The sequence below is a fragment of the Nicotiana tabacum genome, chromosome 20 (genome assembly GCF_000715075.1).
Source record: "Nicotiana tabacum cultivar K326 chromosome 20, ASM71507v2, whole genome shotgun sequence".
In the NCBI taxonomy this organism is placed as follows: domain Eukaryota; kingdom Viridiplantae; phylum Streptophyta; class Magnoliopsida; order Solanales; family Solanaceae; genus Nicotiana; species Nicotiana tabacum.
In genome coordinates, this window is record NC_134099.1 from 158,690,746 (window position 1) to 158,706,970 (window position 16,225).

The 16,225-nt window shown below is 37.5% G+C and overlaps 1 protein-coding gene across 1 annotated transcript; it reads left to right on the forward strand.

Moving 5' to 3' along the window:
• The first annotated feature begins 950 nt into the window (after positions 1 to 950).
• Positions 951 to 2,582, forward strand: LOC142174622 (uncharacterized). Its single transcript, XM_075240453.1, has 3 exons — positions 951 to 1,210; positions 1,743 to 1,878; positions 2,154 to 2,582. Exons 1-3 carry the CDS (start codon positions 951 to 953, stop codon positions 2,580 to 2,582), a joined length of 825 nt encoding a protein of 274 aa, XP_075096554.1.
• Positions 2,583 to 16,225: the final 13,643 nt, after the last annotated feature.

The following is a 16,225-nucleotide window of genomic DNA, read 5'->3' on the forward strand; positions in this document are numbered from 1 at the left end:
TCAGTATGAGAATACTTACAATCCTAACTGGAGGAACCACCCAAACTTCTCTTGGGGTGGAAACCAAGGTGCACATAATCAGTACAGGCCACAAGCTCCACAATAGCAATATAGACCATCACAGGCTGAGCAACCTGCAAAATTGAAGAGTCACATTAAGGAGATACTAAAGAAATTGATGGTTGACCAGCATGCCAAAGTAGCATCTATGAGAAATTTGGAGCGACAAACGGGGCAACTTGTCAGTACCCAAAATACTTGACCAGTTGGAGCTCTTCCAAGTGACACTAAGGCTAATCTTAACTCAACTATTAATATCGTTTCATTGAGGAATGGGAGACAGTTAGAAGAAGTCCCATCGAAAAAGAGAAAGCAAGTGACTTTTAATGAAAAACATGCCACCTTAGAAGCGGAACCAGAAATTGCAAAGGAGTCAGAAAAGCTAGTTGAGGAGACGGCAGCAAAGCAACCCCAACCACTAGTTGCGAGGACACCACCCCTCAGAAATTGTAGAAAGTGAAGGATAATGCTGCTTATAAAAAGTTTCTTGATATTTGAAGTAGATAAAAATTAATATGTCTCTGCTAAACATCTTGCATGAAGTGGCCAAATATGCCAAATACATCAAAGACATAGTGGCAAATAAGAGGAGTTTGGCCGATTTCAAGACTATGGCACTTAATGAAGAATGTAGCTAAAGAATTCAAAGCAAGCTAACTCAGAATTTGAAGAATTCAGGTAGTTTCACTATCCAAATCTCGATTGGTAAGCACGCAGTCGGGCGAGCTTTGTGTGATCTTCGGGAAAGCATAAATTTGATGCCGCTATCTATTTTCAGACAGTTGGGATTGGGTGAGCCGCGCCCAACTACGGCGATTTTATAGTTGTCTAATTGTTCCCTTGCTCATCTAGAATGGGTGATTGAGCAACAAAAGAGGTTAAATCCTATTATGAAGGAGGTCGTGAAGAAGGAAGTAATTAAGTGGCTTGATGCAAGTATCATCTTTCCTATTTCTGACAGCAACTGGGTGATCCCAGTGCAATGTGTGCCTAAAAGGAGGGGGGTGATTGTTGTAGAGAATGAGAAAAATAAGCTAATTCCTTCTCTCATCATGACGAGGTGGAGAGTTTGCATTGACAATAGAAGGCTCAACAAAGCAACTCGCAATGACCACTTCTCACTTCTATTCATTGACCAAATGATGAATAGGTTGGTTGGGCATGAGTATTATTACTTCTTTGATAGTTATTCGGGGTGCAAGCAGATTGTCATATGCCCAAAGGATCGGGATAAAACGACTTTCACGTGCCCTTATGTTACTTTTTCTTTCAAGCGAATGTCATTTTTTCTTTGTAATGCACCGGCCACTTTCCAGAGGTGCATGATGGTCATTTTCACTGATATGGTGAAAATATTTATAGAAGTCTTCACGGAGGATTTTTCAGTCTTTGGGTTTTCTTATGATGATTGTTTGAAAAATTTGGGCAAGGTGTTGGCACGTTGTGAAGAAACAAATTTGGTGCTAAATTGGGAAAAGTATCATTTTATGGTGCAAGAGGGTATCATTTTGGGACATAGAGTATCGAAGAGTGACATTGAAGTTGATAAGGTGAAAGTGGAGGTGGTTGCAAAATTACGTCCACTAATCTTTGTGAAGGGTGTCTGGAGTTTCTTGGGACATGCGAGTTTCTATAGGCTCTTTATTAAATATTTTTTTATAAATCGATACTCCATTGTGCAGGTTGCTTGAAAAGGATGTGACTTTCAAATTTGATAGAAGCCTGCATGAAGACATTCGAGGAGCTCAAAGAGAATTTGGTGGTTACCCTCTATTATTATGGCACCAGATTGGTTTTTACCATTTGAACTTATGTACGGTACAAGTGACCATGATATTGGGGTAGTGCTAGGCCAGAGAAAAAGCAAGATGTTTAACTCCATATACTATGCGACTAAGACTCTTAATGATACACAATTGAATTATACCACCACTGAAAAGGAGTTGTTGGCAGTTGTGTGGGCCTTTGAGAAATTTTAGGCTTACTTGGTGGGAACAAAAGTTATAGTCCATAACTATCATACAACAATCAGGTATCCATTTACGAAAAAAGAATCCAAGGCTAGATTGATGTGTTGGGTTTTATTGTTGTAGGAATTTGATGTAGAAATACGAGATCGGAAGGGAACAAAAAACCAAGTGGTTGACCACCTATCAAGGTTGAAAAATCATGAGCACATGGAGCAAGGTGGACAAATTAAGGACACATTTTCTGATGAGCAACTTTTTGCCATCACCCATGACCCTGCCCCATGGTACACGGACTATGTGAACTATATTGTGAGTGAGGTTCTTCCTCCTAAAATTCAATCTGAGGCTAGGAAGAGGTTTCTTTATGATGTGACCTTCTACCACTGGAATGAACCATTCTTGTACAGACAGTATGCTGATCAGTTGACGAGGAGATGCATTCCTGAAAATGAAGTGGAATTAGTGTTGTATGAATGTCATGCCTCGCCTTATGAGGGCCATCATGGAGGCGATAAGACAACTGCAAAAGTGTTACAATATGGGTTCTATTAGCCAACATTGTTCAAGGATGCCCATGCATTTGTTAAGAAGTGCGACAGTGTTAGAGAACAAGAACAATCATGAAGAGACATCTTTAAATAACATCCTAGAGGTAGAGCTTTTTTATTTGTGGGGAATAGACTTCATAGGACAATTCCCATTGCCTATAGGAAATAAATATATCTTACTAATGGTTGATTACGTGTCAAAATAGGTAGAGGTGGTCGCATTTCAACTAATAATGCCAAGGTGGTAGCCACTTTTGTGAAGAAAAATATATGCTCGAGGTTTGGGACTCCACATGCCTTGATTAGTGATGAGGGAACACATTTTTGCAATCGGTTGTTGAATAACCTTCTAGCCAAAATATGGGATCCGCTACAGAGTTTCCACAACATATCATCCGCAAATTAGTGGACAAGCTGAAGTATCCAATAGAGAAATAAAGCAAATATTAGAGAAGACAGTGAGTGTGAACAGGAAAGATTGGACTACAAAGCTAGATTATGCCTTGTGGGCATATAGAACTGCATACAAAACACCAATTGGGACGTCTCCATATTAGCTTGTTTATGGGAAGGCATGTTACTTGCCGGTTGAACTTGAACATATGGCGTATTGGGCAATTAAGAAGTTGAATATGGACTTTGAAGCCGCATGCGAGAAGAGAATCTTGTAGTTGAATGAGTTAGATGAGTTCGGGATGCACTCCTATGAAAATTCTAAGCTTTAGAAGGAGAAAACAAAAAGATGTCATGACAAGCGTATCAAGCCACGTCACTTTGAACCGGGCCAAAAGGTACTATTGTTCAATTCCAGGCTAAGCTATTTCCTGAGAAGTTAAAATCGAGGAGGTTAGGTCCATTTGAGGTGTTGAGAGTCACTCCTTATGGTGCATTGAGCTGCGCACTTTAAACGATGAAAGAAAATTTTAAGTGAATGAGCGAAGAGACAAGCATTATTGGGAAGGTGTCATTGATCGTCAGAAGTCTAAAGTAATACTCGCTGATGAGTAAGCAAGGCCCTGCGTTGTGCCGCGATGTTAAATCAGGCGCTTGTTGGTAGGCAACCTAATTTTTAGTGCTTTCGTAACTTAGCGTTTTAGATTTTTTAGTTAGAGTCGACTAGAGTTTTTATTTTCTTTGTAGTCATAGAAATCATAGGTAGGAATAGTGTGGGATGTGTATAATGGATGTACTAAGTTCTCGGGGGGATTGGGGATTTCATTCAAAAAAAAATCAGAACATTGCAAAAGTAGCACCCAGTCCAGCGCCTAGCGTTACCTGGGGCACGCAAAATAGTCTCCAAAAATTCCCCCAGCGCCAGGCCTAGCGGGACGCACTGCATTGGGGGCATGTAAGTATTTTAATTTTTTTTCTTTTTTTCTTTTATTATTTAAAATCATTACCTATAAAACCCAATCCAAATACCCATCTACACTCAACTAATAACCCATACCCATTCCCACCCAAATTAAAAATAACTCTAACCCCTAAGGCCCTCTCTCTCTCTTTCCCGTCCTCTCACTGCTCTCTCTCTCTCCCTCTCTCTCTCTCTCCCTCTCCCCATGACGTTACTCTCTCCACCTCTCAATTTTCTAGTCTTCTCTCTTGAACTCAACCCAAATTCCCAAAGTATGTTCCCTCTTCTCCCTTTTATTTTATTTTATTTTGTAAATTATAATCCCCATCCCCCATCCCAAACGACCCCAACCCAAATTCCCCTACAGTTGTATTTTTTGTGCCCCTATAGTTGGTTGTAAGAAGTGGTTGTGAAGTTTTTGTACGGTGTAGTAAACTACAATTTCCTCTACTTCTTTTAAAATTTGGGAGGGCCACCATGTTCTACCATTATTGAATTGAGTTGAACACACTTGATGCCCACCATGTGTTTGATAAGATACTTGGAAGAGCAAATTGTGCATTGGTGAAGTCTAAGTAACCGAATGTATTTGTATGTGATGTTGGGCTAAGTGTGGGTGTTTGGGTGATTTTACAAAATCGAAAGCTTGTCTTAATGTTCACATGCCATAACCACTCCACCCACACCTTATATCATGTATTATATATGTTGTAGCACTTTGTTAGAATTAGCTAGTACAATGTATTAGTTGTAGAGATTGAGAACCATGTGTTGCTTGCTTGCACTAAGGCTAAGTCATTTTTGCCATGATTGACTACTTGATTTATATGGCATAGTAAGTGAATTATAAATGTGTGGCATGGGGAAGTCTTAGTACCCATCGCCTTGTGGTGCAACATTTGTGCACTTTTGAACCACTATTATGAGTATATTATATAAAGCCTTCGGATTTAAGTGTGGGGTCATCTTTGACTCTCACAATAACCTTTGGTGGATCTATTGATTCACTCTCACATTCATGTTTATTGTGTCGTAGGTTGCTATGGCTCGTGATGGTGCTAACAAAGGAAAATGAGTGGGAAAGTCCTCTACTACTACTCCCCCTCCCAAAAAGCGCAAGCAAAGTGAAGGGTCATCTCAGCAAGCAAAAGGCAGCAGGTTTCTGGAAGGTACCATCAAGACCAAGGCCCCAATTAGATCTGGTTTGGGAGGACGACATCCAGTGGTATCACGACTTTGAGCCAAATGGGCGGTACGTCTCTAAAACGGGGACCAATGTGACCACTCTGGAGAAGAACTTCCCCGATATGCTAGCACGATTGGGAGATATGAAGATGGACAAGTTCCTTGAGTGCTAGGACATGCAAATTTGAGCATGGTAAGGGAGGTCTATGCAAATTGGAATGAGCATCAGTTCATATCGTGGGTCGAGGAAAGGAAGTGCCAATGTATAGGGATTCGTCATGCAAATTCTTAGGAGTTGATTTCGCTAATCTGATGAGGCTGCAAAAGTTTGTCAAGTGTCCAAGCTACAAGGATATTCATCACACTCTATGCGGCACCGATTTTAATGCAAAATGGACGATGACTAAGGGTGATGCACATCTTGAGATGATCCGATTTGACTTCAACAAAACTGCCAAGGTGTGGAAGAACTTTTTACAGGCCAGAGTGATATCGGTGGAGCACGATAGTGAGTACACTCGAGACCGGGTGTATTTGAGATTTTTTCTGATGAATGGACGACCCGTCAATGTGGGTGAGATTATAATGAGAGAGATGGCCTGCACACGGTTTGGGTGGAAAATAAAAATATTCTTCTTTGGTAAGTTGTTGACGCAATACATATTCTCTCGTAAGGCACATGAGTCCCCCGGTTATGATGAGGTGGTGGTGGAACCAAAGGGACTTATGAACATTACTTCCTTGTTGGAGTCTACGTCCAAGCTGAGCCAGGCTGCACAGAATGGGTGGGATGAAAACTTCAACAAATATCTATATAGCTCCCTGAATATGATAATGAGCAAGTTGGGCATGACGAATGAGGAGCGTATGCATCTATGAAATGATATGTCCAATTCTTCAAAGAAAATATTAGGGATTGCGCCTGGCAGTTCATTCACCCTCCAGAGGATGAAAACACCCACAAGGGCTCAGATGATGAGGATGATATTGGTGCTGATGTCACAGGGCCAATGGCTTAGGTTCCACTAGGATCGGATGATGATGATCTTGAAGCTTCGGCTGGTGGGCATTCTGAGGATGAAGGATTCAAGTATAGCCCCCATGGGTTCGACTAGCAAGGAGTTCTTCTTTCCACCTTACTTTGTTTTGAATTCTTACATTCATCTAGGACTATGCATAATATAAGTGTGGGGTGGGAGGAACTACTTTCTGGAATGTAATTGTATAAAATTATTTTATTTTATTTTATTATTTCCTCTTTTAGAACTCGTAGTAGACATAGTCTAGTTTCTTAAAAAAAAATAGAAAAAGAAAATCAGAAAAAGCTCGGACTTTTCCCAACGATGGATCTTTTGGACAGTTTTCTTGAGGGATTAAAGTCCAATTAAAAATACCAAAAAGATTTTCATTTCTTTTTTAGGATAGTTAGGTAGTATCCCTTGATTTTTCTTTGGGCGTCAATTCTTTTCCAAGGGTGTAGCTTGAAAGGTACTTTATTTTTATTTTTTTAGGAGTAGGATAGAAAGAAAAAATTGAGTTACTCTAAGATGACTATTGGCATATTTGGTGCTGGAACATTAGGCTATACATACGCTTTGTTTTCCTGTTATATTTGATTTGAATTATAATGCCTAAGTAATATAAATAGCCTACTTTGTGACGTCTTTTCTCAGTTGTTTAACTTTTATATCACCTAGTGCATTATTGCTTAAATTTCTTAACTATATGTTCTTGCTTGACTTGAGAGTTAAAAGAACCGTCTTGATTGAGTCATGTGCAATGTGTGTATGAGTATTTGTGATGTTGTGTGCTATCCTGTGTAGTCTAGAACTTGTCTCGTGTGTTAATCGAAGCGAAATCACTAAGTTGTGCTAGTTTCAGAGATGATGTAGGTGTTTCTTGCTTGATCATAGATGTGCATGTCCTTTACAAATAAAATTTTCCCGTTGCTAGTCCCTTTGAGCCTATAGACCTTTTCTTTGGCACCAACATTACAAGCTATATCCCAATTTTTTTCTTAACTTGAGCTTGTTGAACCTTTACCTCCGAAGGCACTTAGGCACTAAAAGTAGTAAGGTGAGCGAATTGAGAAGTAGCTTTTGAGCGGAATCATAGAAGGGACCACAAGGTGCACTAAAGCTGTGAAAAAATACAACTAACCGATGAACCTAAGTGTACGTAGGGTGTATAGAAAAAAGAAGAATAAAAAAAGAAGAGAAAAGGAAATTGCAAGAAAAAAATAGACAAATAAGGTTGATAGTCAAAAAGAACAAAAACACACACCTCCTAGTCTTACTAATTCGTGATAGTGGAGATGCAGAAGTGCTTAATTGAAAAAGGGCTATGTTGTGTATGGTTTGTGGCGAGTAAATTGGTTGAGAATAAAACATGCTCGATTCTTGAGTGTAGCATATTAAAGTGCTTAGGAGGGTTAGTCACTATTCTTAAATTATCCTACCCGTCCCTTAGCCTACATTATAACCCATAAAGTCCTAATTGATCCTAGTCTTGGCTAGCTTAGATTAGTAAAGATGTACACTATGGGCAAGCTTATGGTACGACCATGGAATGCACATGAAATTCTTTGTGAAAGTGAACGACTTTTGTTCAATTGTGTGATGTCCTTAATTTATGTCAGAATGTGTAGACTATTTTTATATTCAATCTCTTGTTTGTTGGTGAGGGCATATGATCTCATGACGGATTGGTAATGTTGTGAACTTCTCTTGTTGGGTGAGTGCGCGAGTTGAGGGTGCTTAGTGGTAACGAGTTGGATCTTGAGGTAGGGTGGTTGTGGATAAGTTGTTTGAATTGGTTGAATTGAATGTTTATACTTAGGAATTTTTAAAACGGGAAGAATGTGAATTTCGTATGATCATGCTTGATTGCCGGTATCGATCATAGTCAAGGGTAGAGTGTATGATTGAAAAATTGAATTGCTCTTCCATGGTTGATGTGTACATTGTTCGGGTGTAGTTGATAGTCTCATTGCTCGAGGGCAAGCAAGAGTCAAAGTGTGAGGTGTTGATATTCAACTTAAAGTATGTAGATTTATATGCATATTTGTCACGACCCAAACACTGACCCTGTCGTGATGGCGTCTATCGTGGTACTAGGCAAGCCGACACATTACTAAAAAAATGATATTTTCATTTCAACGATAATTCCAAAGCTATTTTATAAATGTAACCTTCACAAGGGGTTCAAATCCAAAACAAAAGTGCGAAAAAAAAGCCCGACATCGGGGTATCACTAGTCATAAGCATCTACTACGACCATCTGACAACATCAACACTAGCATAGTCTAGAAATAACTAAATACAACTAAGGGAAGATACAGAGGGAGGAAAAGCAGGGTTGCGATCACCAGACAGCTACCTTGCTAACTACGATGGATCTGCAACTGAACAATCAACACTCGCTACCATGTCTAGAAATGCCTGGATCTGCATACAAAGTGCATGGAGTAATGTAGGTACTCAGCCTAAAACAATATTTATATGCATCAAAACAAAGTAGTAAAGACTGAGTTATGCATTAAATAAGTATGACCATGACTGAGTTTAGATTTTCAATCGAAAAAGAGGGGCAGCTGTTGATACCCAATTTTTTATATATTTTTTATATGAATAAATACCTTCAAAATAGCATATATATTCATATATAAGCATGCACAAGGTTGTTATAATTTTCCCATAATTTTAAAGATTTTAAATTGATTTATTTCCTTCCCTTTTACTCATAAAATCCCCAATAATTATCCCTCAAATTATTGTTGGGGTAATTTAATCATCTAATTTCTATATTTATGCCAAAATATTATTAAAATATTTTTTGTGCATTTTTATAATCGCATTTTGTATTTTTAAAGCTAAATTGCATATAATTGCAATATTATCCCTGTTAATGTATAATTACATTTATATGTATAAAATTGATCTTCTATATTTTTAAAATGTTAAATATCTATTTTTAATTATTTTAGTATATAAAATTATTTTTCAGAAATTATTTATTATTCATTATAAATTATAGAGGGATAAATTGGCTATTTAAAATATAGCCAGATTGTATTTCAATCATAGCCTCAATTGAACCCACTACCCAGCCCAACTTCAGGCTAAAATACCCGACCTAAACCCTGAACTCCCCTACCCAACCCAACACCAATTAAATCTTGGCCGTTGATCTGAGAGATCAATGGCCCGTATTAGCCCTTACCTTTTTTAACTCTAAAGGACCCCTAACCCTAATTCATTCTCCCAAATCCGTCGCCTCTGTATTCTCTATCTCCTCTCCTCTCAATCAAACCCTAGCCCTTCAACTGCCAACCTCTCTTCTCCAGTCTTCTTCGGTGATCTCTCATTGACTCCTAAGCCTTCGATGGCTTCTCTAATGCCATGCTTGCCTTCTCTAAGGTCTTCAAGGGCCCAGGGCCATGCCGACTTGCAGCTAGGGTTCGTCACCTACCTGTTCTTGGATACTCCACTGTGATTTCAAGCAAAATTATGTTGTATTTGCAATGATCTTTGGGTTTTCTAAGCAGGTTCTTCATCTCTATATGGGTTTCTTTTGAAACCCTAATTTCTTTTCTATGCCTCCTAGATCTGTACAGATTTAAAACGATTTGAGTTTGTCTCTTTGATGTTTTACACTATTCTTGGAACTCTTTTACAAGAATCGTTGATTTCGAATGTTTTCACCTTCTTCTAAAAATTAGGGTTTCGGAACTTCTTTTAAAATTTGTTTAAACTGATTCTTCATGTTTAAACTTCTATTTCTTACATATTTTGACTGATTCTATAATTTTACTACCCTTTCAACTCGCCTATGTTGAAATCCCTAATTTTCTAGATTTCTTCATTTGGTTCTATATATTAGTATGACTGCTCGTTTCTTGTTTGACTTTCTGTGACTATCTTGCCTTGAATATGTTCTTACTGAGTTTTTAGCCTAACTTATACCACCTCTATGTGCTTTTTTCGTCTTGACTATTCAAGGCTCGCTTCTTTCTTTCAGTGTTGTTTAACCTGCATGTTGCTATGTTTGGTTATTCTCATCTTACTTTATTTATATGCTGAATACTGAATCATGACTGTCTCTTTGATTGACTCTGAACTCCCTGTTTCTTGGCTTGATTTGAAAACTTCCCTTTTTAAACTTAATTTATTTGCTTATTTATGGAACCCATGATACTCTCCTTAAATCACTAATTTCGAGTCCTTGATTCACTGATTTACTATATGCTAATTTTCGATTATTTCCCTATTCTGCAGCTTTATTTTGTTTTCTTACCTTATTTGGTTAACTGAGTATTTTACTGATTCTGCGCTAGCTATTTCCTTAATTAAACTCTTATGTATTTATCCCTAATTATCTATTTTATACTTGATACCCTACTTGATTTCTTTCCTTAAATATTTTTTGCCTATTACCGTTGGTTGATTACCCCTTAATTAAATGGGTACTTGCATTGATTTGATTCTGATTAGTACTTGGTTCCATAATTACTATATTACTATGATTCTTGCCTTATTTTTACCTAGTTTCGAACTACTATATATACACACTCTCTCATTAACACAAACATACGAGCATTGGTTCAAAAACTCTCTCTTTCACACTAAAAAAGCTTTCTGCTCTCTTTTGTGTCACTTACTACTGTCTAAAGTCAGCCAGCTGCAAGTCAAGGCTGACTACTGGGTTCTCTTTTACTTTGTGTTTACTACCCCCTTTGCTGGTATGTTCCAATTTTAATTCAAGTCCCAAAAATAATAAGCTTCTCCTATTACTTCAATTTGTCATGTTTTTAATATGCTTTTACCTATGGTTTTGTTGTTCAACCTGCAATTAGCATGTCTACTTCATTGTTTTCTTTACTGTATGCTATGTACCCCTTAGGACCCCCTTCTAGTATGTCTTAATGTGTCTATGTTTCCCTGATCCCTAGCACGCCCCCTTCTTGTATAAAGTAATTGGCTATCCTAAGCTTCTTGATTCTGTATTAACTCTACATTTCATGCTATACTTTAAGAAGCCCTGACCCCTTTTTAAGGGCCCTTTTGGTTCTGTACCTATGTGTATCTATGTTTACTATGTGCCATATGATTACCCCAAATCCCCACTACCCCTTAAATGGATGCGTGCACCTATCTAACTTCATGTATTAAAGTGCTGATGAACTTCTTCTAGTTCTGTATTTGGTTTGGTTGATTATTGATCACTTACCCCTTTTAAAATTGTATTATTCAATAACTCCTTATGTGTTTTACAAAACCATTTCAAGCAAATGTCTTTTAATACTGTTTTCCTACAGAAATCTTTCAATCTATTTCAAGCACTATCACCCTACTCCTAAGTCACTAGGTTCTGCCCCCTCCAGTATGTGTACTGCTTTGGGATCCTCTTGAGAACCCTCTGAACTCTGTCACACTGAGGTCGGCCCTTCCACACCGCACTTACTCAATTTGGTTACCAAGTCTAGGTGTTAGCACTGCCCGGGATCCTTGAGATCCTTAGGGAACTCAGACGCACCTGGGCAATGATATTGTCTATGAAATTGGCACTTGAGGCTATTGGAGGCTTTGAAAATCTGGGCCTATTTGTAGGCTCCCTATAGAATAACTTCTTATTTTTCTTATCTACTTATACAATTCATTCATATGGTTTGTAATAATTTATAAACGAATATTGGGGTAACTAGTGAAAAAAGGGTGGGTAGTTACATGTTTGTGGGGTAATACGGGTAGAAACCATGCCTATATTGATACCCAATTTTTTCTATGTATTTTTATATACAAAATACTTTTAAAATAGCATGTACATGCATATTTAATCATGCCCAAGAGTTTTGGTATTTGTTTTAATTTTAAAGATTTTTAAAATCAATTTATTGTCTATTGTAGCAGTACAAAACTCAATAATTGTTTCCAAGATTATCATTATGGTGAATAATTTATTTCTATTCTCATATTTACACCAAAATAATTAAGGTGATTTTTGCATATTTTTTTATAAATTTATTTGGTATTTTTAAAACTAAATTGCATATAATTGCAATTATAGCCTGTTCTACGATTGATAGCATTTTGCAATTATAAAATCGTTTTCAGTATTTTTAGATTAATATTTATATATTATTAATTAGTTCAATGCTTTTAATTTGTTTTTAAAATCATTTTAACTATTTTTATAAAATGAAAGAGGGGAAAATTGACTATTTAACACATAGCCATTTCTATTTCAATTTTAACCTCAATTTAACCCTCAATTCCACCCAATTTAAAATGACCCAATTTCAATTTTAACCCGACCCCTTGACCCATTTTTAGACCTGCCCGGCCTCCCCTTTAATCCTGGCCGTTGATCATTTTGATCAACGACCGTGATTCGTTCTTTCCTTTTTTAATTCACATACCCCCTAACCCTAACTCATTTGTATCAAAGATGCCGCCTTTGAGCTCTCTTCATCTCCCAAATCCTCTCTAGCCCTACACAAAACCCTAATCCATTCCCACCTACTTCTATCATGTTTCCACCGGAATCCATGGCATTCCTGGCCAGGGATGGCCTGTGCTCACTCTCTCTCACCACTAAACCTAAGCCACTCAAGGTTTGAAGGCCGATTTCAATGGCTCCCTTTATATTTGTCTCAGATCTGTAAGATCTATGGCCTCTTCGGCCATTTTCCGGCGTATTCGAGCAATATGAGTCTCTTCGACTCAAGATCCGACTTTCCTCAAGACCTTCTCATTGTAGGGTATTCTCTGCTGTTTTTAAGCCGTCTAAGGTTCTATACTTACTTATTTTTTCCTAGATCTGTGCCATGTCTGGTCTTTACTTAACGTCTTAAGATTTTTCCCCAAAATTTCCTTTTCAAAATCGTTCAAATTCGATTTTTAGGGTTTCTGGAAAGTTTCTTTAAATGTCTTCTGACTCCTTTGTTCTCTCTTTATGTGTGTTTATACTCGTATTTTTATTCCTTATTATGCTCGATTTTGCTCTCTTTTGTTTCTTTTCTAATTATGAAAGACCTTTCTGTTCTTTTTTGTCACTCTCATGCTCACATGTTAACTCGGTTTGTTGTTCCTCATTCTTTGCTATATGTGTTTAAGTTTGAGCTCTTTGTTTTTGTTTCACATTACTAAATTTTGTTGATGTTCCTGCTAAGCATGTTTTTACTTGCTTTGTTTAAAACTCGTAGCCTCTCTTTCTTCTGAATTCGTTTGTGTATGTTTGCCTCTCACCAGCCTTTGAAAGGGGCTTCTAAGCCTCTCTCACTGACTTTGATTTCTCACCTCTGATTCTATTTGAAACCCTAAAGATTTGGGGATTTTCTTTGATAAGTGGCACTAGGACTCCACTTTGGGACCCTAGGTTTGCAGACTCACTATGAGCCTGTAATCGAACTTGAGTCCTTTTGTTTGTGACTCTGAAACTTTCAGTAACTCTTTTCTAGGGTAAACAACTCTTTCGTTTGATTTAGGTGCTTTATATATGAGAAAAACTCCTCTTTCAAAAGGTTTTCACAACCAAGTGATTGATTCCGAAATTCCTTTAATAAGGTTAATGATTCCTTACTGATTTCTTTCGATTGAACCTCCTTTACCCTACTGGCTGTTTATTTTGATCTTTTTGTGTAGAAATTCTATGCTTGTGATGTTTTCCTTAAATACATGGTCTCGTGTATTCCTTCTATAATTTTGTACCAATGTTTGAATGGTTTCTATGCTTATATGATTCTTTCCTTTATTACCTTGATTCCCTGTGATTACAATTGGATCCGGGATCCTCTTGATTGATTTTCGAACTGATGCCCTATTTTTACTTTATAAATACACTATTATTCCAACTTTCCTTAATTACCCACTATGTATTTGACCTTGTTTATGCACTATGTGGTTTCTCTGCCCTAATCAGCCCTATTGAACTAATTTCTTTCCTTATTCTGTCTTGATTAACCGTTTGAACTAGACTCCTTAATTAAAGGATTCCAGTTGTCTTAATTAACACTAATTGATTGCTATTTCCATGTTTGTGCACTCTTTGCCTATGTACTACCTATTTTTCAAAACTATATAAAGACCTAGTCTTCCCTCTTTACACACACTGAAATACACACGAACAAAAACAATTCTGATTACTTACTGTCTTGCAATACTGTTTGAATTCAATACTTGGCTTTGCTTGAGATCTTTTGGAACTACTTTGTTTGCAACTTGTCTCTCTCAAGGCTACTATTTTCTTACTTATTTTCCTTTGAAACTGGTATGTCTTTTATTTAATTTTCTGCCTCACCCCTATGTGTTCACTCTACAACTTCAAACTTTTTGTTTACTTTACTGCTCATGTTCAGTAATTTGTGCTAAATATTTTTCTTCCTTGCTTATATTTCTGTTATGAATCCCTACCCCCATTCCCTTCTATATTCTTGAGTTAAGGTCTTGGCCTGACAGTATCCTAATTACTGCCTAACCCATAACCTGATCCACAATGGATCCTAACTCTCAATGTTTGGCTAGCAGGTTGGTCACGGGGCGTGCCAACATTCCAATTGCTAGGCATGACCACCAGCCTGCCATGTCTCTCCCTGATTCCTTTCCCCTTGTGCACTTACACTTATTCTTAGACTCTTAAGTTCTGCCCCTCTCTTATGAGCCTTGCTTTGGGACCTTGAGTTCCCTCTGAACTTGGACATCTGAGGGCTGGCATTTCCACACTGCACTATGTTTTTAATTCTGCAATGTTTTGGGGTGTAAGCATTGCCCGGAGTCCCTTTGAGACTCTTGGGAACTTTAACACACTCCAAATATGAGAAAGTCTTTTGGAAATCTGATCCTGGAAGTTGGTTTATTTCATATTGTTGGACTTCGAGTCTGAATTAGGCTGTTTAGATGTAGCTGGAACTTCTGATGTAATTTTACTTATCTTTCTAATTCACTCGGGTCTGTGATAATTTATAATAACTATGGGGTGTATAGTAAAAAATAGGGGAGGGTCTCTCATGTTATTCATATGGGGTAGATATCATGCTTTATGTTCTATTTCTGCAATCACAACATTTTTCGTTTATATATATTTAGAAATTCTGCCTATAAGATTGTTTCATCATGCATTTAGAAACCCTGCCTATAAGTCTTTATAACTTCTGCATTACTGCATTTAGAAAACATGCTTATAAGTCCTGCATTTCTGCATTTTAGAAAACATGCTTATAAGTTCTGCATCTTAGAGATTATGCCTATAGGTTCTGCATATAGAAAACATGCCTATAAGTTTTTTTGCCCTTCTGCATATACCCGCCATTAGGCAAACAATCTTAGGTTTAATAATAACCAATCCATTCTAGATATCATGGCTATAGGGTTCTTGCATTTATGTAACTTTTTTTAAACCAATGACACTTAGAGATCATGCCTATAGGAATAAATCAACTGAACCAGTCCCGTTTTGAGTCTAAAACCAGTCTTAAAGTCTGCAGATCCTTTTTTATAAAACCAGCAAATTTTTTCCTTAAAATCAATACAGCTCTATTAGATGTCATGCCTATAGGTCTCACTTAGGCAAACTATTAAGTGATTAATTAACTGTGTCAGTCTTTGATAACTACATCTAGACAAGGCTAATTCGGGCTCCTCATCTGAGAAATATGTGATGAATCAGCCTAACCTTAATTTAATTCAGACTAAACCAGTACTTGTAAGTCATGCTAAATAATTTGCTGCTTTGAATGAGGAGGTCCACTTGAGCCTTAACTGCTATTTGTTCCACCTTTAACTGCTATTTGTTATTGCTTGTCGCCTAGATTTTTATCCTTTCGAAAATTCTGGAAAAGCCCCAACTCCCTCCCCTTTAGAATTAGTAGTCTCAATGCCTCCGAGGCTGATAGGATCGGGACGGGTAATAGCCTGCAATAAGTAATGATACCATTTTGAGCTTTAATACCTTAATGGGTTGGGAAGGGTAGATATAGAGATGATGACCGATGCACTAATATCTCATGTAGCCCCTCTTCCGAGGAGTGATTACTGGATATTGCATTGACGTGATCCATATTAATCATAAACCTAGGACCCCCCTCCTTTTACCTGTCCTTATTTGCTTTCTTT